The 23,278-nt window shown below is 53.6% G+C and overlaps 1 protein-coding gene across 4 annotated transcripts; it reads right to left on the bottom strand.

The window, feature by feature from the left end:
• Positions 1–925: 925 nt before the first annotated feature.
• On the bottom strand, positions 926–21,896 carry OAS3 (2'-5'-oligoadenylate synthetase 3). Of its 4 annotated transcripts, XR_007121858.1 has the most exons (17): positions 21,522–21,896; positions 18,422–18,737; positions 16,576–16,751; positions 15,315–15,553; positions 13,313–13,466; positions 12,535–12,879; positions 11,191–11,473; positions 10,702–10,877; positions 9,662–9,912; positions 9,085–9,229; positions 7,973–8,146; positions 6,403–6,688; positions 5,171–5,346; positions 4,610–4,848; positions 3,715–3,862; positions 3,414–3,518; positions 926–3,380 (listed from the first exon to the last, which is right to left on the bottom strand). XR_007121858.1 is itself a non-coding variant. In XM_047697080.1 (16 exons), exons 1-16 carry the CDS (start codon positions 21,696–21,698, stop codon positions 3,507–3,509), a joined length of 3,297 nt encoding a protein of 1,098 aa, XP_047553036.1. In that variant the 5' UTR covers positions 21,699–21,896; the 3' UTR covers positions 926–3,506. The 4 variants fall into 4 exon arrangements, 3 of the variants coding, with proteins under 3 accessions (XP_047553036.1, XP_047553038.1, XP_047553039.1); XM_047697080.1 differs by having other exon boundaries at positions 926–3,518; XM_047697082.1 differs by having other exon boundaries at positions 926–3,518; positions 18,455–18,737; positions 21,522–21,895.
• Between the last annotated feature and the right edge of the window lie 1,382 nt (positions 21,897–23,278).

Below are 23,278 nucleotides of genomic sequence, written 5' to 3'. Positions count from 1 at the left end.
CATCTCCTTTGTAGGAAGTGGCGATAATAGAGTCAGGAAGCAGATGAGTGGGTGGCCAGAGATTGGGTGGGGAGGGGCCGCGGGAATGCAGAGTGAGTTCTGATGGATTTCAGGTTTCCCTTGGGGCTGGTGAGAATGTTCTGGAATCAGGATAGCAGATGCCCCTCGTGACATGGCTCACCTGGTGAGTATCCTAAATGCGAATTTTGTGACTATCCCCAAACCACTGAGCTGTTCCCTTTATAAATCAAGATTCACCGTGTGTGAATTACATGTCAAGGATGATTTTTTTTAAATTAAAAATTAAATTAAAGCATTAAACAAACAAACAAACCTGACACTTTCTTTGGAGTCTTGCTTTGCGCACGTGCTGCCTTTCTGGACAGGGTCCTCATTCTCCCCCACTCTCCGGCCTCAAGAGATGGAGCCTCTGTGAACTACCGGGGAGGACCCCTGACTCTGCGGGGCTCACAATGGCTGATTGATCACATTTAGCTTTTCATTATTTTTATCCCCTAAGTCTTCCTAGTAAAGGTTTTTTTTTTTTTAGATTTTTATTTTTATTTATTTGACAGAGATTACAGGTAGGCAGAGAGGCAGCCAGAGAGAGGAGGAAGCAGGCTCCCTGCTCAGTAGAGAGGCCGATGCGGGGCTCGATCCCAGGACCCTGAGATCATGACCTGAGCCAAAGGCAGAGGCTTTAACCCACTGAGCCACCCAGGCGCCCCAAGGTTTTTTTTTTTTTTTTTAATTAATATATAATGTATTATTTGCTTCAGGGGTACAGGTCTGTGAATCATCAGTCTTACACAGTTCATAGCACTCAGCATAGCACATAACCTCCCCAAGATTTTATTTATTTATTTGAGAGAGACAGAAATAGAGAACACGAGCAGGAGGAGCCGCAGAGGGAGAGGGAGAAGGGGAGAAGCAGACTCCTGGGTGAGAAGACAGCCCGATGCGGGGCTCGATCCCGGGACCCCAAGATCATGACCTGAGCCGAAGGCAGACGCTTAACCGACTGAGACACCCAGGTGTCCCCTCTCCCAGTAAGTTTTAATACTGCCTGGGCTACTCTCTCCTCAGAGCTCTTTTTTCCTGCATTATCTGAACTTTCCTTGCATGTGTATGTTTCCTTAAGACCTTTAGTTCCAGAGAAAAGTGCTTGTGGGCATTTTGGGGAGTATCTCTAGGATCATTAAATGTAGAAATCAAGTTGGTACTGACATCAAGTTGGTACTGGATAAGCCCTCGAAAGTCATGGTGGGGTCACTATGTCAATACCAGGGTGGTCATTGTCAAAGAACAAGGAGCTAAAGTAGAATAAATCCCCGCAGGGATCAGCCCAGCCCAGGTGACAGACAGGTCCTCCTTACCTCCTGCCTACTGGGGCTACCTCAATTCCCACCATCTCACAACTCCCCTCATTCAAGAGCCATTTTGTTGGGGGTGGGGAGAGCTAGAGTCTGTGCCATGAAGATGGGAATTACCGAATTTAGACCCGTCACTGGTTCCACCCAGGACGAGCAAGGTCAAGGCCAGGTCCTCACCTGCTGGTGCATGCTTGGCAGGGCAGGTCTCTGCGGCCCGCAAGCATCAGTCCTGAGCTCTGGGGACTGGCCAACCACAAAGGTATGACTTGGGGTCCTGAGAGTCCCACCCCCAGATATGCAGTCAGTGAGGTGAGTCTGAGACTTTATTGGCACCATCTGCCCTCACAGATGGGGGCGCACAGGAGGTGCTGGTGGGCTTGGCCTCTGAGACTTCCCTATAGTCCCAGGGGCAACAGAAGAACTGCTCTTGGGCACGGTCTCCCTCCCAGAGAGCAGATCTGACGTACTCTGTTAGAGCATGCCTAGCCACAGGCCATGGGGAGTCAGGCTTGCTGAGACCCGCGGGGGGCACGCAGGGGATGCGTGGGGGCTCCTTCCCTTCTGTCTCCTCCTGCTCCTCCCCCTGGGATGGACCACCTGCTTACCCCCCGCAACAGACATTCACAGTGCATCTGCTGGGGCTGCTGTCCCTGACTCGGGCTGTCGGCACTGGGCATCTGCTCTGCCCTGTGCTACAGTGGGTGGGAGACGCAAGCCCCCTCCAGTCTGCCCTGTTGTCCGAGTTCTGGCTGTAATCTAGACTGTTCTGATGGAGGTGGACCGGAGGCATCTTCCTGCCGTACTGGGGGCCAGCAAGCCCTGAGCGATGCCTGTGACCACCAGAGCCCACGTTCTGGGTCTGGCCCCCCGCTTTGTGAGTGTGAGTGTCAGTGGCAGCAGTGGCCTCCTGACCTCTGTTTCAACCACGTTGGTCTAATCTTGACGCCAACAGTCTGGTCGCCGTCCCCACCCTCCGTTCCTCCAGACCACCCAGGGATTTAGATGGAAGCCCTTTCTGCTTACAATTCTTGGACTGTTTTGTTTTCCCTGCTGAGCCGTGACTAAGAGGGACACTGTTGCTGGCCCAGGGGTCCCTTGCATGGACCTGGTGCCTTTGCTCTGAGGTCACAGAGAAGCAGGCTGAGCACTGTCGTTGGCGCACTGGTTCACGTCCAGGCTCTGGGGATGGAGAATCCCACTGGTGATGCTCCCACAGGCCAGGAGAGAAGACAAGAGCCCAGTAAAAATTCAGGAAGGCAAACAGGGCATGGTCTCGGGATGCGCACGCGGGGAATGAGTGCAGCAGGAAGGGGCAAGAAAATCAGGCTCTGGCAAAAAGGCAGCCAGGCATCCCTTGAGAGGGGCTGCATGGTACACGTGCCCCACTCCGTGTGTGACAGATACAATTAGCCCACATAGCATGCTCTCCTGCCAGCGGCTGAGCTCAGAGAGCAACTCGGGAGCTTAGCCATACACTGTAGGCCCGTGAGCATGTTCTTCCTGCATCCAGGCCAGACACTGCTAATCAATCACAGCATCACGCCGTGACTTTCCTTTGCTGCGTCCATGGCAGACATCACTAGTTGATTAGGTCACTCTTCCCAGGTATGTATCTGTTCTCCAGAATCCTCCAGGACACAGGGCTCCAGGCAGCCACTAGCAAGGGACTATGGCTGACAAAAGGCATGAAGACTGTCCTTTCTGTGAGAAGCTGTTGGACTGGGGAAGAAGGAGAGGCCACTGGCAGGACAGGGAGGGGTTTCAGCAGCAGACATGAGCTAGTGTGGACAGGCACAGAAGTCGGGAAGGAGGAGGACATTCTCAGCGGGGGCAGTGTGGGATGCAACTGTCGCTGTCCAAGAGCAGAGGCATGGCAGGCAGGCTGGGAACCCAGGCTGCTGCCAGCCCACAGACCCACAGGTATCAGGTGGGTAGGCTGCACAGAGTAGGAGGAGAGCACGGAGTGGGGAGGCTGGACGGAGAGGCTGGATCAGTCTCTCTGTCTCCCTCCCTCTCTCTCTCTCTCTCTCACACACACACACACACACACACATCTGGTAGGTGTCCCTGAGTTTCCTCATGCCGAGGGCTGGTGTCCTTCCATCTATCTGGTACAAACATGGACTCTGGCCTTCACACAGCAGCCTGGGGCAAGGCGGCAGAAGAAGCTGGTTAGCCCTAACCTTCCCGGTGAAGCTGAGACCACAGGGACAGCCATTGTACAGGGCAGGGGGTGCACGTAGGGCCACGGTTAGGCTTGCCCCTCTGGCCGGAGTCCTGGCCCTCCCTGAGCATGCTGCCCCCAACGAAGCTTGCCCCTGCTGCTCTACTGCTCTCCTACCTTCACTGGCCATGGTTGGATGGGGGTGCCGTCCCTGGTCATGCAGCACAGGGCAGACATGTAGGCGGCGGCTTCCTCGGCCAGCAGGTCCCAGCGGGCATTGTGGCCGAGATTGCCCGTCGGGTCAGCTGGATCCAGGATGATGGGCCTGCAATTGCCATTAGAGTCAGGCTTATTCCTGGTCACATCGGGGTGTCTCCTGAGAGATTGGTTGGACTAGTCTCCTCCCTCAGCCAACACTCTGCACGGGCCACTTCTCCCATCTGCATCCAGGGCAGACATCACTAATCGATCACTTTGTTCATCTGGGCCACACCCTGACCATAGGTAGCTGGCATCTGTAACTGATCATGGCACCGGTCCTATCACCCTCCCTTTCTATATCTGTGACAGATGGCACCACCTCAGAGTCTTTTTCAGCACACCATGCTAAGTTACCCACGGACTGGAGGTGTGAAAGCATCTCTGCTCTCTCTGCACCATTTGAGAGGGAGGCAAAATCCCAAAGAATAAGGCATGCCTACATTACCTGGTGGGTTCCCCGGTAGGGCTGCCAGATTGAACAAACACAAGCCGAGGATGCCCAGTTAAATTTGAGTTTTGAGTAAACATAAGTCTATCCCCAATGCTGCATGGGATATACTTATCCTAAAAAGTGATTCCTTGTTTATCTGAAATTCATACTTGACTTGGAGCCTTGCATTTCATCTGGCAACCCTATTTACGGGGGACGAGGAAACGGACTGCCTATCCCCCAGGTGCTAAGGGGATCCCGGTTAGAAAGGAGCTCAGTCTTAGGAAGAGGATTTTGCTCTCCTTGCTCTGTGCCCTCCGGATGTGGGAGAGTGAGCTACCCCATCTCTGAGACCCCGTGATGGGGAGGAAGGACCAGCACCTGGGCTGCCGAAGCTGCCGGTTCAGGAAGTCTCTGACAGTCTTGTCCTTGTCGTTGTAGTTGACGGTCCAGTAGACACAGAGTTGGTGGTACTGGCTGACCAGCTCTAGGACAGTGCGGAAGCCCTGGGCCATGTTGAACTGGGGGTCCCGGCTGCCCTGCTCCCAAGCGTACACCGTCAGGAGTTCCAGCCCGTGCTGGGGGGGCAGGGAGCCTCTCCCCTTGGGCATCTTGTTGCACTGGGGAATAAGGGGAAAGAGGATGTGCTGGTTCACACTGGCAATGAAGAGGGAGCAGGAGGGACCCTTCCAGAGCTGGAAAGCCCACCCCCAAATTTTATGGGGCACCGCCACGTGTCAGATGCCTGGCCGGGCATTATCCCTTCAAGTCCTGTGACGTAGTAGTGACACCAGTCCAATTTTCCAGATAAGCTAACTAAGGTCCCCTGGGCTGGGGAGTGCCACTCCTTCTGCTCCACCAATCCAGGGTTCTGGCCCCTGCTCCCGCCCAGGACCTCAATGGGAAGGTTGGTGGCGGGGGTGGGGGGTCCTCACGCCGCACCTGCCGGTACCAGTATTTCACCAGTCGGATCAGACTCTTGAGCTTGGTGGGCCGAGAGATGATAAAGTTCCGCTGCAGCTCCGTGAAGCAGGTGGAGAACTCGCCCGCGTGGTTATAGCTGTGGATGAGGTCGACGTAGACTTGAGACGGGGGCCTGTAGCCGGGGACCAGCTGGCCTGGAGAAAGGGAGGAGGCCACCATCAGCTCATTCCCCAGAGTCCTGCTGGGGCCAAATGAGCAAGGACGTCCAGGACCTCCTACTTGGGCATCTCCCTAACAGCTGGGCTGGGACCCTCTGGGGGGCGGCGGGGAGTCCCAGGGTGATTTTAGATGGAGCAAAGACATGGCATGACCCAGCATTAAAATACCTTATTTTCCTTCCTGTCCCCTTTCAACCTTTCCGTTTACCTATCATGAGGAAAGTCTCAGCTGGGAGCTAACACATCCCTAAGGGCTCTTGGATGCTCGTTCATGCATCTCTAACTAAGGGAGAGCCTCGGTCTCAGAGCTCCTGGTAGGACCGCATGCAGTGAGCTGATGTCACCCTCTGGTTTCGTTGCCCTTAAAGGCATTCCTTGACATTCAAACTCCTGCTTTCTGGAGAACCGTGTAGCTTTGGATGCTTTCCTGGATGAATCCCTTCCTTGTCACTTGTTTTCCCAACCTCGGGAACCAAATACATTCAGATACAGGGGACGTCCTCCTGCAAACTCGCCGAGGCAAACTCAGAACTGAACCGATACTAAGAGGTCTGTGTCTGTTGTGTTCAGGGCTTTATCCTCAGTGCCTGGAGAATGCTGGGCACATACTCGGCACGTTTACAGAACTCATGGATCCTACGGGTCCATGGCAGGTGGAGGAGATGGCACACACGTATGTAAAGACGGGATGCAGGGCGACACCCTGATACCTGCATCATCAGGTGAAGGAAGACCTTGGTGCTTGAGGCAGGGAAGTCCCTCACTCAAGGTCAAGCACCATGTCGGTGCAACTGCTGACACTAGGACCCAGCCCAGAGCCACCATGAGGCCACATAACACTGTTGCATGAATTCGAGAAAGGTGTCCTTTTCTCCAGACACTCTGCAGGAGGGTGATGATAAACATGCCTATGTATAAGGCCTATGCTGTGAGCGGGTGTGCTCTGGTTGTGCAATGCACCAACCCGAATACCGTCCTTGGCAGCCCAGCCTCCGTTTTTCCCCTTCTCAAGACTATGCCTGGGTACCTCACCTAAGGCGTCAAAGGCTGGCAGCACATCAAAGTCCACACTCTGATCCAGCATCGTCTGGGATGTCAGGGAGAAGCTCAGCACGCGGGAATTCTCCCACTTGGGGATCTCGAACTTCACCTCGAACTGCATCTCCTGCTGACATGCCTCCAGCTGGGCTCGGATCTCTGAGATGACCTCAGTCCGCTTTTTGCCCTGCTCGGTGAACTGGCTGAAGCAGTTGAGGAACACCACTAGATCTGCATCCGAGCGGCCTCGCAGAGCCGTGCCTTTGGCTAAAGAGCCACCCTGGGGAGGACACAGAGGTGGCTTGACCCCTGAAGGGCTCCTGCTAGAGCCTGTGGGTCAGAAACTTGCTGTGTGACCTTGGGCAAGTCACCTAACCTCTCTGTTTTACCTCTTTCATATGGGGTTAATATGTAGTATGATTATGAGGAAAAGAAATGTGCAAGACAGAAGTTTAAACCTTTCAACAAATGTAAACTTTCTCATCCCATCAAGTTTGGGGGCTGGGAGAGATCTGAGAGATTTTTTTTCTTTTTTCTTTTTGGCCTGTGGCTCTCAAGCCTATCTGTATCAGGAGAGTTTTTTTTTTTTTTTTTAAATGACTGATGTCTGGCTCCTATGCCCCGGAGACTGTGATTTCACTGGCCTGGGAGGGAGACTGGGTATCAGTATAATTTTTTAAGTGGCTCTAAGTGAGGCCATGGTGGACAACCAGTGAACCAGGTTATCATCTTCAAGTATTATGGATAAGAAAGATAAGGATCAGAGAGGGGAAGGTATTTGCCTGAGGTCACACAGCAAATCACCAGGGACTTTTCATTGACTGACTCCATGCTGACCATCTTCTGGAGCTGACCTGGGTCTCACTTGTGACTTCAGTTGTGGACTGAGGTTGTATCTGATATAGTGGATAATGTGACTTCTTAACACAGAGCATCCCTTCTGTCTTCTGGGATCACCATTCCAGTTTTCTCTGGGGAATCACTCCTCCCCCACATTCAGGTCCATGTGGAGAGGACTCCATCATATGAGCCAGGCTTGGCCAGTCAGAGCATGTCTCTCTGGCCCGCCGGATTAATTTGGGGATGGGTATAAATCCCAGTCAGGCCAATGAGACTCAATTCCAAGACTTCTATTTGAACTTTAAGAAAATAGAATTCCCTTTTCTGGAAGTTTAGAGATGCCAAGGACCATCATATGGAAAGGGCCTGTCCAAAACAGAAGATGGCAGAGCCAAAAGCTGGGATGAAACGTTGAGTCCCGATGACCCTGCATGGACTCCAGGTTCGAACTGTTCCTGATAGGGCTTTCCATTTGCATCAGCTAATATATATTTTTTTGTTCCTCCTTTTGAGTTAGTTGTCACAAGCAACCAAAAGAGATGTGTTGGACATGTCTGGGTCCTTTCTCTGCCATCCACCCACAACCACATTCTGGTTTCTCTTCTAGGCTTGGCCTTGTGCTGATTGTCGTAAGGATGATAGAAGTGAGTCAGGCCAGGCCCCGGTCTAGGAAAGATCACCAGCCTACAGGACCCTCCTTGCCCACAGCTCTCTGGGGACTTACCTTGACCACCTTGAGCACTTTGATGGCAGAATTCCGGAAGCAGTTTTCCCTCAGGAATGAGCAGATGGCATCGACGGCCTTGTTCACCTGAGCCAAGAACTGGCGGTTGGGCTGGAGAAATTCACCGATGAACTTGTCAAGGTCCCCAGCTGGGGTTTGGTAAAGGAGAGCAGGCTATGGAAAGAATCCGGGTAGGGCCAGCTTGAGGCAGGATTCCCTGTGACTGTCCTGGCCCTAACTCTTGATATCCTAAGCGGATGAGACTCTCACTATCTCCCATAACCTTTTACTTTCTCAGCTGGTCGGTAGGTCTCTGTGGTAGCATCTGCAGGACCTGAGTTCAAGTTCTGGATCCACCACCAACACACAGCCTTGGTGTCCCCACTTTATTTATTTTTAAAGATTTTATTTATTTATTTGACAAGCAGAGATCACAAGTAAGCAGAGAGGCAGGCGGGGGTGGGGAGCAGGCTCCCTGCTGAGCAGAGATACCATTGCAGGGCTCGATCTCAGGACCCTGAGATCATAACCTGAGCCAAAGGCAGAGGCTTAACCCGCTGAGCCACCCAGTCACCCGGTCTCCCCACTTTAAATGGGGGCAAGAACAAGGCCCATGCGTCACGGGCTGAATTGAGTATTAGGCACTGGTTATGAGATCCTGCTGAACAACAGCAAATGCGATAAACTCAACATCCCTTTGGGAGCTGGCTATCATCTTAAGTGGGGTTCCCTAGAAGCAGAGCCCATGATGGGGATTTCTGTGCATGGATTAACTGGGGCTGGTGTCTGCAGGAGAAGGGGGGGTGAGGGAAGTAGAAGAGGGCCAGGGAAGGAGCTAAGTAAGGCTCCAGCTGGATAAAGCTTCTGTTGATCCCCCGAGGAACACTGGACTAAGAATTACATCACAGAGCTGGCCTCACCTTCAAACAAGGGTGAGACTTTTGTATCCCACGTCACTCACGCATTGGCTGGGACCGAACCACCTATGTCTCAGTGGCCAGGCATCATCAGTGACCTCTCCCAGCAGCTGGGGACGTGTGCACCAGCAGGGAAAGGTGATCTGGGAAGGGGGGCCCCAACATCATCCGCCACTCCAGGGACTCCCCTCTTACCATCACATCCCAGGGCTGCACAGATGTCCCTTTTCCACTCCTAAAGCAGACCTGTGTCCCCAGAGCTGCTGCTTCCTGGGCCAACAGCTCCCAGCTGCCCTGGCCCACATTCCAGGTGGGGTCAGCAGGATCCAGGACCAGGGGCCTGTGGGCAGAGTGGGTGGGCAGGCAGGTGGGGAAGGTGGGAATCAGTGAAGGAGCAGGGGGGTGGGAGAGACTAGGGAAGGGTGTGGGAGCTGGGGAGAAGGAGAAGAGTGTCAGGACCTTAGGGTTGGCCCAGTCTCCCTTAAGCATGGTAGTAGGGTTCCTGCCTGGCCAGCTAACTCAGGAAGGTACTGGGTGGTCCCTTAATTTCAGAAATGGTATTTTATTTTGTTAACGAAACTGGCCTTGGCTTCTATGGGGGCTCCTTGTGTCCATGCTTCCTCAGGAAAGAGTTTGGAAGGAAGCACAGTGACAAGTGGGGTTGGGGCACCCAGGTCCCACCCTGGACCCCTCCTGGACACAATGACTCCAGGGCGACAATGGCGGAGGTGAAGGATGATGGAGGGAAGGCAATGGGGAAGTGGGTCTGCACCTCTTTTTCTGAAGCTGGCCAAGAAGGTGTGTTCTGATAGCCGGGTCCTCAAAGCTATAGTTGACTGTCCAGTAGACACAGAGCTGCTGGTGCTGCTGGATAAGTTCTAGGACGGTCTTTAGGCCTTCGGCCATTTTGAAAGAATCTTTCCCGCAGCCTTGCTCCCAGGCGAAGATGGTCAGGAGCTCCAGAGCATAGACTGGGGGCAGAGAGGCACAGGCTGGCTGCTGTCCTTTGTTCTGAGCTGCGACCTATGTCACCCAAAGCCAATCAAAGAATGAGTGGACATGAGCATCTTACTATGTGCTAAGCATGGCCCCAGGGACTTGGAGAGGGAGGGGTATATAAAAACAAAGCCACGTTAAAAATCGAACCCTTCTGATTTTACAGGTGGATAAACTGAGGTTTGGGTGGGGGAGTGACTTGTCCAAGGTCACACAGTGACCTAAGACTAAGAATCTCAGACTTGGTCTTTGCCTGGAGTCTCTCCTCAAAGGGTGTAAAGGCATGGGGGCTGCAATATCTTCAGCTTGGGATGCCAACATCTGTCACCATAGTGACGTAAGCAGCAGTGGATGCTCAGTAGGTGTTTGTTGAATGAGCACATGACCGCGAGGGCTTTCAGAGAAGTGTTAGGTGGGGCCGCTCTGGAAGATGCTCAGGGGTTATTTAATACAACTTGCACAGAGGACAGTGATGGTGGAACAGCATAAGCTAGGGCTTGGGGGGAGAGGGGGAAGGGAGAGCATTAGCAATGGGAGGAGCGAGGAGAAACTGATCAGCTAGAGAGGGGTGGTGAACCCCACCACAAGAAACAAGCACTGGGGGTCTGATGGAGAAAAGACTTCCTCTTAGAGAAGGGCTTCCGGTCTGGGCAGGAAGTGGAGGATGGAGATGGAGGAGGTGGTCCTTCTACTGGGGATGGCCAATAAGAAGCGAAGGAAGGGAGATGTCTGCCCAGGAGAGGAGCTGATTGGCTGAGGCAGCTGCCATGACAGCAGCGGCTTCCCGAGTGGAGCAAGGGGGTCTGGCAGCTTCACCTGACGGTACCAGTGCTTCACCAGCAGGATCAGGTTCTTCAGCTTGGCCGGCCGAGTGTTCACAAAGTTCCTCCGCAGCTCTGAGAAGCAGGCCGCGTGCTCGCCGCCCTGGCAGCCACTGCTGAGGAGGGTCGAGTAGACCTGGGGCGCGGGTTTGGCGCCAGAGCAGAGCTGCCCTGTGGAAATTTGAAACACTCTGAGGGCAGAGCTCTAACGAAGACATCTGCATGTCCCAACCCAGCCACTCACCAGCCTTTATTAATATTTGAACGTCGATTACATAGCACTGCAATCAACAATACACATTGTACAACAGAACAGCAATCGGGACTCTTTTTTTAAGCACCAAATACGTGCCGTGCTTTTTAGTAATTTTCACTAATGTACCCAATAACTCTGCAAAGTGGGGGATCTTGACCCCAGACAAGCTATGTAGCATAGAGGGTAAGGGAATTAGTCTCCAAGGCACAAGCTGGAGGCAGCCCTCACCCACGGCGTCAAAGACTGGCAGCACAGTCACATCCATCCAGCTTTCTAGGGCCGTGGACACCAGCTGGAACTGCAAAGCCCCGGGCATGGTCCGCTCAGGAAACTTGAGGTTCAGGCCAGGGACTGGGTCCTGCCACCCGGATTCCAGCTGTGCCCACATCTCACTAAGGATCTGTGGGCGGCAGGCGCTTTGGTCCTTGTAGTCGTTGAAGCAGTTGAAGAAAATGACAAGTTCGGCATCGCAGCCACCCCTCAGGTCTGTGCCCCGGCCAAAGGAGCCCCCCTGCAGAGGAAGGACCATCTCAGACCCGCGAGTGTCCCTGAGCTCAGGGGTCAGACTCTGACCCCAACTGCTGGCCCCCATCTGTGGCCCAGATGTGACTGGTTCACTGAGGCCAGGACCGGGGACACCACGACAGAGGCAGGCTGCATGAGGGCTGCGACCTCTGACTCCTGGAAGCCTGGCAGAGTCTGACTACACCTGCCTGCATCTGCCCTCTGACCCCCGGGCCCTGCACAAAATCAGACCAACCTGCAGCAACAGATAACGGGGGGCGGGGGGGGTGCAGTATTAAAGATTTTGGCCAAACATCTGCAGCACCTACGGATTGCACATCTGGACCACAGGTTGCAAATTGAGGTCCCAGGGCCAGATGGGGCCTGCAGATGTGCTCTGTTGGCCTGTTTCAATCAACCCACCAATCCATCCATCCATCCATCCATCCATCCATTCATTCAACACTTATTTATGGAGCACTCAAGTGTACCAAGATATGGGAGTACATAAAAGGTCCCAGCTCTCCCGGAATTTATATTCTAGCAGAGGGGGGAGGAGGGAAGGACAGTCAGCAGACAACAGTTCCCAGAAAATGCTAAGTGCTGTGTGGAGGCAAATCAGTGAGAAAGGGGGACCAGGGGTGGAAGGGAGGTTGTAATTATAAATTGAGCAGTCAGGCCTCTGTGAGAAGGGGGCTTGGGTCCCAGACTTACAGGAGGGGAAGGAGCCAAGTGGATCAGAGGAAGAGCCTTCCAGAAAGAGACACCAGGATGGTGTAAATGAAGGTCAGAGAAAGACCCAGGACCAGATCCTACGGGCCGTGAAGCCATTTCTCTCTGTGAAACTGCAGAGGATTTTGAGCAGAGGAGGGAAGCAGTCTGATTATGGTAATAGCAGTTTAAAAACACTATCATTAAAATTTTTTTAAAAGCTGGCACTCAGATATACACCTTGGAGGGCGGTAAACTCCCCTTCCACAGATGTCCACCTGCCGGCCCTCCGCTCCTTCCCCTCCTCACTGCGGCGCCCCAGGACGGTCCCATCAGTGTCTCCCCCCACAGATTCACCTTGCTGACTCTTGAGGCCTTGTAGACACACTTCTCACGAAGGCGACTCAAGATGACATCGATGGCCTTGCTGACCTGCTTCTGGAACTGGGGGTTTGGTTTCAGGTGGTCCTGGATGAAGCGGTCCAGGTCCTTGGCAGCAATCTGGGACAGATCTGAAGCCGTCCCCAGCGTGGAAGGGATGATGCTGGCTGCCCCCGAGGGGCCAGGAGCTGGGCCTGAGGGCCGCCTGCCCCCTGTCCTGGGGCGCACAGCATGGAGAGTGCAGTTCTCCTCAGGGGGCCTCTGGGCAGAGTCTCGCTGGATGGGGTGGTCTAAACCTGCGGCCCCAGCACGTGGAAGGCCCTGGAAGTGTGTAGAAGGAGTTGTCTTACAGGCATAGAAGTTTCCCCATCCCTTCTCTCACCAGCCCCGTCCCAATGGACAGTCAGGGTGACTGAGACTCAGAGTGGGAAGCGGGAGGACCACCGCTAGCCCATACGGTGCCTTTGTGCAGATTAGAAAAGGATGCGCTTGCAGACGGGATCTGTTCTAGAAAGGACCCCTGTGCAGGGGGGACACGGTGTGGCCAGCAGACAATAAGCCCGTGCACACAGAGGTGTCCCTCCAAGCAGGCTGGGCTTGGTGAACAGCTTGTTCGTGTGTCCGCGCCCCCCATTCCCCACTCTGCCCCCACCCCGGGGCCCCAGAGTCCAGTGGATGATGCTCAGGAAACACTGCGCCCCTGAAGTAGGTGGGGCTTTACACCTAACAAGGATCCCCGGAGCCCCTCACTCACAAGCCTCTCCCAGGGCTGCACAGCGCCCCCTGCCGCCTGCAGAAAGCACGGGCGCTCGTAACAGGACCCTGCCTCCTGCGCCAGTATATCCCAGCGCCAGGCCGCACCGTTCCCCACATCCCACGTGGGGTCAGCTGGGTCCAGGATCACAGGCCTGCAAAGCCAGAGAACAGGAAGGTTCTGGTTAGTACAGTGGTCAAGATCGGGGCTTCTGAGGTCAAGCCGAGCTGGTGCCAATCCCCGCTCTTCTACTTCCCAGCTGTGGGACCTGGGGTCAATGACTTCCCTCCTCTGAGCCTTTTTTTCAAAAGCCTTTTTTTTCCTTTTGTCCAAAACGGGGATGACAACAGTGCCTGCTTCGGTGGGCTGATATGGGCTCTTATTAAATCAGGGCAACTTAGATAAGAGTCCTCAACTCTAGATGCACATTAGAATCGTAGGACAGAAGGGTTAGGGTTAGGGTTAGGGTTAGGGTTAGGGTTAGGGTTAAGGTTAGCCATCTCTTTCTTCCGCGTGCTTCCAACCGGGCATGCGCACAGAAGCACACGTACAAGGCGGCTCCTACCAACCCTCTCCTAGCAGAAACCGCCCGATGTCCACCATCAGCGCACTGGGAAGCGGAGTGTGATAAATCCCCACAATGGAACACGATTCAGCTGCACGAAACAATGCACAGCAATCAACAACACACACAAAGATGCGACAGAACCTCACAAACTTAACGTTGAGGAAGAGACGCCAGACACAAAAGCACGTGCCCTCTGATTCCCTTTCAGTAAGATTTTAAAATAGACAGGACTGGGAGGGTAACAGTCAGAATGGGGTCACCCCGGGGATGTCACTGAGCAGGAGAGAGGAAAGGGAAACTCCTGGGGCGCTGGAAATATTCTCCCTGATCTGGTGGTGGTTTCCCCTGGACCTTCACTTTATACTAAGTCAACAAAAGGGGCCCTTTGGATGGGTATGCTGTGGGTCGCTAAAATGTTCACGCACACAGTATGTTCACACAAGAAAAATCTTTTTTAAAAACTGCCCCGAGGGGCGCCTGGGTGGCTCAGATGGTTGGGCGTCTGCCTTTGGCTCGGGTCATGATCTCCAGGTCCTGGGATGGAGCCCCACATGGAGCTCCCGGTTGAGCAGGAAGTCTGCTTCACCCTTTCTCTGCTTCTCCCCCTGCTTGTGCTCTCTCTATCAAAGGAATAAATGAAATCTTTAAAAAAAAAAGGGGGGGGGCACCTGGGTGGCTCAGTGGGTTAAAGCCTCTGCCTTCGGCTCAGGTCATGATTCCAGGGTCCTGGGATCGAGCCCCACATCGGGCTCTCTGCTCGGCGGGGAGCCTGCTTCCTCCTCTCTCTCTCTCTCTGCCTGCCTCTGTGCCTACTTGTGATCTCTGTCTGTCAAATAAATAAATAAAATATTAAAAAAAAAAAAAAAACACCTGCCCCGAGAGGGGGGCCTGGGTGGGTCAGTCAGCGAAGCATCTGCCTTCGGCTCAGGTCATAATCTTGGGGTCCTGGGATCAAGCTACATATCGGGCTTCCTGCTCCACAGGGAATCTGCCTCTCCCTCTGCCCCTGCACCCCTCCTTGTGCTCTCTCTCTCTCAAATAAATAAAATCTTTAAAAACAAAACTGCCCCAAGGGATTGCAGTTTCCCTCTGGGGCCGAGTCCGAGGGACTAGGAACCGCACGGACGGTGCCTGGCTCCAGCCCCCACAAAGGCCCGCAGGAGAGGAGACTTTTTTTTTTTTTAACATTTTATTTATTTATTTGACAGAGATCACAAGTAGGCAGAGAGAGAGGAAGGGAAGCAGGCTCCCCGCTGAGTAGAGAGCCTGATGTGGGGCTCGATCCCAGGATCCTGAGATCATGACCTGAGCCGAAGGCAGAGGCTTTAACCCACTGAGCCACCCAGGCACCCCGAGGAGACTTATTTTATCGTTGCTAATGATCTCCCGTGGCCCCCAGCCCAGGAGAGTGGAGAGGGCGTTGTGGGGAGGTACCTGGGTCTCTCAAGCTGCTGCCTTAAGAAGCGGCTAACCGCAGCGTCCTCGAAGCCATAGTGCAGGGTCCAGAAGACACATAGGTGCTGATACTGCTGGATCAGACCCAGCACCGTCCGCAGGCCTTGGGCCAGGCTGAAGGCATTCTTCCCGCAGCCCTGCTCCCATGCGAAGATGGTCAGCAGCTCCAGGGCATAGGCTGGAGGCAGCACCTCCCTCCTTGCCTCCTCCCGGCACATCTGTGAGAGGGTGAATCGGAGGGGAAGGAGAGAGCTTTCTGCAGAACTTGGCTGGATCGCTCAGTCTTGGGGCTGCAGGAGCCCAGAGGCTGAATCCTCATCCAGAGGCTGGGTTTTAGGAGCAAACTGATCTTTCTCAGCTGCCCCCACTCCTGGAGCTTCAGCCTCCAGCTCCTGGGACTGGGAGCAGTCAGAGAGAGGCTAGCGGGCAGTGTGAGGCTGTTACTGATTCCCCCAAATGAAAGCATGGCAGAAATTGTCCGGGGTCAGAGGGCAAGTCAGTGACTGAGCAAGGATGGCTATCCAGCACCTCCTCATACCAGACTTGCTTTAGGATGAGTGGTCTGGCACAAGGACCAAGCTACATGCCTACGATTTTGTGGGGCTGACCCCTCCTCTCCAGGCACAGGCTGGGCACTCCTTCCTCCATACACAAGGGTCTATCCACAAACATGAATATTTTGGAAGGAGGGTGTTATTCCTGAGGCTGGGACGGGAGGTGTACAAACTCCACATTACTTCATACTATACATAAAATATTCCAGATAGTTTCAAAGCCTTGAAACCACAGGAAAAGAAAAATCTTAAAACCTTTCCAAAGGAAACACGGAAGAATGATTTTAGAAAGTGAGGATAGGCAAAGCCTTCTTACACAAGACACAAAGTACAAATCACGTAAGAAAATGATGAGGGCACCTGATTCCATTAAAATTCAAACATTTTCTGTGACAAAAGACCTATGAACAAAGTGAAAGTACCAGCCTGGGATTAGGAGAACAGATTTGCATTATATCAACACAATAAGGATTCGCACCCAGAATATATAAAGAGTTCCAACAAACCAACAACAACAAGACAGCTAATGCGGTAGAAAATAATAAACAAATGACAGGAACAGGCAAGTTCCCATAAATAGACACATGAATGGCTGTGAAGCCTAAGAAAATATTCTCGCTGGCATGAAATCACAAATTTAAACAGTCACGAGTGCCTGGTGCAAGGACCCTCGGTGGCAGCCTCACCTGACGGTACCAGTGCTTCACCAGCAGGATCAGGTTCTTCACCTTTGCCGGGCGAGTGTTCACAAAGTTCCTCCGCAGCTCTGAGAAGCAGGCCGCGTGCTCGCCGCCCTGGCAGCCGCTGCTGAGGAGGGTCGAGTAGACCTGGGGCACGGGTTTGACGTTGGAATTGAGTGGCCCTGGGGGTGGGAGGTGCTGTGAGTCAGGATAGGTTCTGAGGCACAGGATGGAGACACTGGGGGTAATTTGGTGGCAGGGGATCCACAGCATGGGAGTTTGGAGGATGAGGAAGAGAGCCTGGAGCTTCTCAGGAGGCTGAGACCAGAAGGAGGAGTCCCTTCCTTCCAAACCTAGGGCCAGGCTGAAGGAGGGCAGCCGTAGGAGCGATGCTTCCAGCTGGGTTGGGAGTGCCTAGAACCTCGCAGTTCCTCCCTCCCCGAGGCTTCCTGGGGCAGTGCTAGAATAACGCCAAACATACCTTTAATTAATCAGTGCCTTAGGGAAAGGAAATGAAGCTGGAAAAGTAGAAGGCAAAAGGTCCTGATGCTTTAGCAGCGAGCGACAGCTAATATGTCTGGTGCGCCCGACACGCCAGACAGGCACCGGGCTGAAAGTTTCACATGAGTCCCCCAGAGCCCCACCAAAACCCGATCAGGCAAGTACTCTTCACCTCATCTCACAGCTGAGGACCCCAAGGCACAGAGTCACTCAGGACTCTTCCCAAAGTTAAACAGCCGGCCAGTGATGGAGACAGGATGGGAACCTAAAGCGGGCCAGCTTCACAGTCTGTGCCTTCCCCTCCACAGCTTCCCATGGGCCCAGCCTGGGAAAAGTAAGCACACTCCGTAATTTCCGAGGTTCCTGACACCGCCTGCTTGCTGTGTGACTTTGGGTGAGTTACTGTCTGTCTCTGTGCTTCAGCGTCCCTCTTGGTGAAAAGGAAGCTAAGACAGGCCCCATCAGTTTGTTTGGAATGAGATAAAAATATGTCAGGTGCTTGGAATAGGGAAGCATTTAATAAGGAGTAGCTATTGTGATTAATGTTTATGTACCAAGAGGATGGGTGTCCAGATGGGGGAGATGGCAGAGAGATGGCTCTCTGCCAGGACCTCATAACTGGAGAAACTCAAGAGGGCTATCTGCAGGGGCATCATGGTTAATAATAATAATAGTGGAAAATGAGGAGGAGGAGGAGGAGGGGGAAGGAGAGGAGGGGAAGGGGGGAGGGGGGGAGAAAGGGGAGGGAGAGAAGAAGAGAAGCAAGCCCTCATACAGCCCCACCATGTGCCCAGTACCGTCATCCCATACATGAACACACAGTCTTTCCAAAAACTCCATAAAATGGATAACTAGGGTCCCATCATTATTAATCCCATTTTATAGATGCGGGCACAGGGGCTCATTATTATATTAAATCAGGCATGGGTATATTAGGAAGGGGAACGCAAAGATCACATTGATGCTTTTAAGATAAAAGACAAGACTTTGCAGAATTCTGGCCTTGTCCCCAGCCCCCTACTGCCGGACGCATGCCCCTTTGCCTTCTCCTTTGGGGTATTTGTGGAAGAGCTGAGCAGTACAGTTCTAGGCAGTGGCTGAAGGAAAGTTGCTTAAGCGAGGGCCAAGCATCTGGACACGAAGACCACAGACCCAGGAGCAACTGGGCTTTCTTGGCCCAGACTCAGTATGGGCAGTGAGGACACCAGAGCCCAGAGACGGTTCCCCAGGCCACACAGAAGGTCGGGGGCGGTGGGGGGGGGGGCGGTGGGAGCGGTGGGGGGCGGTGGGAGCGGTGGGGGGCGGGACAGGACCCAAACTGGAAGCTCTGTCTTACTCCTAATGATCACACCCCCAAGCCTGGAAAGGGCCAGGCACCCCTCACCCAGAGCGTCAAAAGCCGGCACCAAGCTGACATCCATCCAGTGTTCAAGGTCCGGGGATGCCAGGCGGAACCATAGGACCCCAGTCCTGTCCTGCCGAGGAAACTCGAAGCTCAGACCATGGATGGGTTTCTGCCACCAGGATTGTAGCAAGGTCTGCAGCTCGCTGAGGATCTCTGCCCGGCGAACACGCTGATCCTCGTAGCTCTTGAAGCAGGTGAGGAAGAGGACAAGTTCGGAATCACAGCCACCGCTCAGAGCCGTGCCCCGGCCATCAGAGCCTCCCTACAAAGAAAGGGGAGACCGTGGGCACACAGCTCCTGGCATTCGACGCCATGTAGAAAGGCACATTGAGCACAGGAATGGCACATTGAGCACAGCCGGCCCTGCGTTTTCGAGAAAAGCCAACTTCATTTACAAATCCTTCATTTCTAAATGTTGGCAACCGATGTCGACCATTGTTGTGAGTTCAAAATTTTTAAGTTTTTTTTAAAAATGAAAACTGTGGGTGAAACAAATTCTGTTTTGCAGAACACATTTGTGACCTTTGCCTGGGATGTGGTCCAGAGCTATAATAGGACCCCCTGAATTTTCAGGACTTTTCTGACAGGTGTTTCTTCCTGTAAAGCCGTCCACCGAGGACTCCAGAGGGAAACACACACGATGAGAATCTCCCCCCTGTCAAATGTTGCCAAACCATAATTTCACTTCCAAGCAATACCCCTGATGTGGTTTCCTTGTGGTTATACAAGACAGGGTGGGGGAGGGGTGAGTTGAGTAACAGCCAGAAAAGACCAGAACCAGGGTTAGCCCTCCAGGGGCACCTCCCCCACCAAGCTGGGATCGCTCATTACCCCAATGGTATCCCAGTATCTTTGTCGCCAGCTCCTCACATCGGGGGCTGCCAATGAAGGGGTAACGGGGCAGAGCAAAGAGAAATATTGCAGACTGAGCTCTTTTACACACGATCGTCTTGCTGAGGCTCCCTAACAAGCCTGGGAGAAAGGTATTACCATTGCTCTCACTTCACCAAGGAGGAAACGGGGGAAACAAAAGTGCAGGGCAGGTTGCTTACCAACTCCCCGCCCAGAGAGGCGGCACCGGGTGCTTTGAACTCAGGAGGTCAACTCTGGGAGGTCCGAGGTCCGCTCCAAGCCTACATTCTTCATGCACCCCTCCCCCATAGATTAACTCACTAAAAAATACTGTTTATTGTGAACGTTTCTAAACCTACACAAAAGAAGAAAGGGTTGTAAAGAAGACCTTTGCCACATTTGCTCCATTAATTCGACCCCTCTTTTCTTCCTTATGCGATTTATTTATTTTTTTTAATATTTTATTTATTTATTTGACAGAGATCATAAGTAGGCAGAGAGTCAGGCAGAGAGAGAGGAGGAAGTAGGCTCCCCATGGAACAGAGAGCCCGATGCAGGGCTCGATCCCAGGACCCTGGGATCATGACCCGAGCTGAAGGCAGAGGCTTAACCCACTGAGCCACCCAGGCGCCCCTCTTATGTGATTTATTTATTTTTCTTTTTAAGATTTTTTTTTAAATTTATTTGACAGATCACAAGCAAGCAGAGAGGCAGGCAGAGAGAGACAGGAGGAGGAGGCAGGCTCCCTGCTGAGCAGAGAGCCCGATGTGGGACCCGATCCCAGGACCCCGAGATCATGACCTGAGCCGAAGGCAGAGGCTTTAACCACTGAGCCACCCAGGCGCCCCTCTTATGTGATTTAAAAAGAAATTCCTGCCACTGTGTCATTTCATCTTGAACATGGTGGTCCCCAGTGGGGGGCTGGTGGTGACATTTGTCCCAGGGGACATTTGGCAATGCCAAGAGACGTTTTCGGTGGTCCTAGCTGGAGCAGGGGAGCCCCTTCATGTTGGCCCTGGGGGAGGGGTGTCTTCTGACAGGACTCCAGAGGCCAGCCACGCCTTCCTTGCTTTCTGGTCTACCAAGAAGCCCCAGGCTCATGTCGCACATCTTACCCCCGCCTTGGAATCAGCCGTTCTTCCAAGGAGCCCCTTCCGCAGGGAGCAGCATCTCAAGACTGGAAAGGTAGCCTGTAGCCCTTACCTACTTCACCATGGCCTCCTTCAAAGCCTGGAACAATCAGAAGGCCATAAGCTACATTCAGCCACGAGAGCTATTTCCAGATTTTCCAGGGAAGCGAAGGATGCCAAAGCTTTAGAGGTTCCTAAATTCTTGCTCCGAAGAAATTCTTCCTGTCCACCTCCAAGGCAGAAATCTACCTCCACATCTCATAGGCTTCGAGTCTCTCCTTCTCCTTCCCCTTTCCTACCTCCCAAGCCAAGCCTCAGCCCTAGGAAACCATCAGCTGCTCTGGGGTCATCCCCTGCTCATCCCTTCCCGGACAAGCTCCAAGTCCCCTCTACTCCAGCCAGCTTCCCCTGATGCAACCCTGGTGCCCCTGAGTTTGTGCTGAGGGTCTCGTGGGTGACTCCTCCCTGAGTTTGTGGGCATCCTGAGGTGACAAAAAGTGGCCTGCGGCAGTGGCTCACCCACATCCAGTCCCAGTTTCTGAAGTCCTAAAACAGGGACAATAATCCCCACCTCACTGAATGTGAGGATTAAGCGAGATGACTCATTTAACAAGATGATTATTGTTATTGGGTAGTTTCTCAGTAAATTAGGCTATTATGGCTATTATAGCTGTTATAGAATACCTGTGATTCTGCACCCTTAGGATCAGGCTGTGGTGTGAGGACTGGAGTCAGTCTGGACCAGGTGAAGGACTGAGTGAGTCAATGAATTTTGGATTTTTTACAAGCGCGGAAACATTATTTCGTCTCTGTGCCTCAGTTTCCCATGTGTCAGGTGGGGTTAATTGTCCCTACCCGGCGGGGCTGTGGTGTGCTGTCTATTTTCAGGGCACTTCCAACAGCGCTGGCACATAGCGCGTGTGTTGTTTAAATCTCAAAGACATGAATGAAAAGAGCCAATAGAAACCATCCCTGTCCGCGAACCCCGAGGTAATGTGCCAACATCCTCCGAGGACTGCTCCTGTTTCTAGGTGACACCCCCCACCCCTTCCCAAGGCGCCTACCTTGGCGATTTTCAGCACCCTCCAAGGCTGGGCAGCCGCGCGGCCCCCGCGCTCACGCAGGGAGGCTGCCAGGTCGCCCAGGGCGCGCCGCGCAGCCGCCAGGAACTCGGAGGACGGCAGCAGGTTGCGGGCCACCAGGCTGTCCAGCGCGGCGGCGGGGGTGTGGTACACGTCCATGGCCCGGCTCAGGTACCCTGGTGCGCCCCGGCTTCCCTCTCGCGCTCTGCGCGCTCCCCGGTGCCTGCAAACCTCAGGCCTCCCGGGCCGTGCGCGCAGAGGCCGGGGGTGGGGCGGCACTGTTGCCCCAGCCTGCCCACGCGTCCCTCCTTCCCAACCTCGCAGACATGCCACTCCCCGCCCGCTTTCAGTTTCATTTCTTTTCCGCAGCTCGGGACTTTTGCACACACTTCCGCCTTTCAGGCCCAGGCCTGGTTTCTTTTCCTCCACCTCCCGGCTTCCAGCACTGGGCTCGCCTCCCCTGGACCCGCCCCCACCGCCCCGCCGCGCCCCGCCCCGCCCCGCCCCGCCGCCAGCTCCAGTGGACAGCGCACGCCTGAACCAGACGCCTGGACAGCAGCAGGTGCACAGAGCGCAAGCGCTCTCCCCGAACCACGGACCCTGAGCGTTTAAGAACGTGCGGGATTCACGGGAGGACGTGGTCACACCTCCGGCTGAGCAGCCTGGAGGAGCCCGTTTCCTCAGAGATCCCCTGGCTGGCTCTCTGGCTGAAGGAGGCATCCCAAACATCCCCTCTAACAAAGAAAACATGCAGAACAGGTGTCCCTCCTGCTTTTCGTCCATCCTCCCATTGAGTTCTCCCAACAATCAGGATGTAATTGTTATTCTTTTTTTTTTTTTAAGATTTTATTTATTTGACAGAGAGAGAGATCACAAGTAGGCAGAGAGGCAGGTAGAGAGGCGGGGGGGGGGGGGGGCGGGGGGAAGCAGGCTCCCCGCTGAGCAGAGAGCCCGGATGCGATGCGGGGCTCTATCCCGGGACCTTGAGATCATGACCTGAGGGGAAGGCAGAGGCTTAACCCACTGAGCCACCCAGGCGCCCCTGTTTCGTTTTTTTTTTTTTTTTAAGATTTTATTTATTTATTTGAGAGAGAGAGAGACAGTGAGAGAGAGCATGAGCGAGGAGAAGGTCAGAGAGAGAAGCAGACTCCCCGTGGAGCTGGGAGCCCGATGCGGGACTCGATCCCAGCACTCCGGGAGCCAAAGGCAGTCGTCCAACCAACTGAGCCACCCAGGCGTCTCCCTGTTTCGTTTTTTTAATCCTTGTTGCCTCGCGTAGTGTTTTCCCACATAGGACAGGCACAGTGTCAATGTCTCTTGAATGAATGAAATTAGGACCATTTTTTTTTTTAAAACTTCAAGCGTATCATTCTGGAGTCCGTCTGTAAGAATTATTTTAAGGAGGAGAAAGGAGGAAGGAAGTTCAGCGTAGAAGATGCCTCACACAATACTACATTTTATGACGTTATAAAGCTACGAGGGGAGTTAAGTCTCTTTGGGCACCTGCACAAAGTGAGGCAGTTGCTCCTCTACCCAGTGGACCAGAACCTGAGCTCGTTCCCTGTCCATCTCCTCCTCCCTGTTGCTCAAAACTTCACTAGTCCTCTGTCTCATCGCTCAGGGTTATACTCTGATTCGGAGTGTATCTCCAGCAGCAATGAATGTTAATGAGGACTTCCTGAATTCTGCCTTAACCTAAAGGGAACAGAGGGTGAACTTCAGAGGTCATAGTGAACCAG

Source organism: Lutra lutra, chromosome 12 (genome assembly GCF_902655055.1).
Source record: "Lutra lutra chromosome 12, mLutLut1.2, whole genome shotgun sequence".
Taxonomy (NCBI): Eukaryota; Metazoa; Chordata; class Mammalia; order Carnivora; family Mustelidae; genus Lutra; species Lutra lutra.
This window is presented reverse-complemented; position numbering and strand designations above follow the sequence as displayed.

Excerpts from the sequence above, each read along its gene's own strand:
- OAS3 (XM_047697080.1), bottom strand. The coding sequence starts at position 21,698 with ATGGACGTGTACCACACCCCCGCCGCCGCGCTGGACAGCCTGGTGGCC. Across the intron at positions 15,554-16,575 it reads TGAAGCACTGGTACCGTCAG|ATGTGCCGGGAGGAGGCAAG; the intron begins GTGAGGCTGCCA and ends ACCCTCTCACAG. Across the intron at positions 12,880-13,312 it reads TGCAGCCCTGGGAGAGGCTT|GGCCTTCCACGTGCTGGGGC; the intron begins GTGAGTGAGGGG and ends ACACACTTCCAG.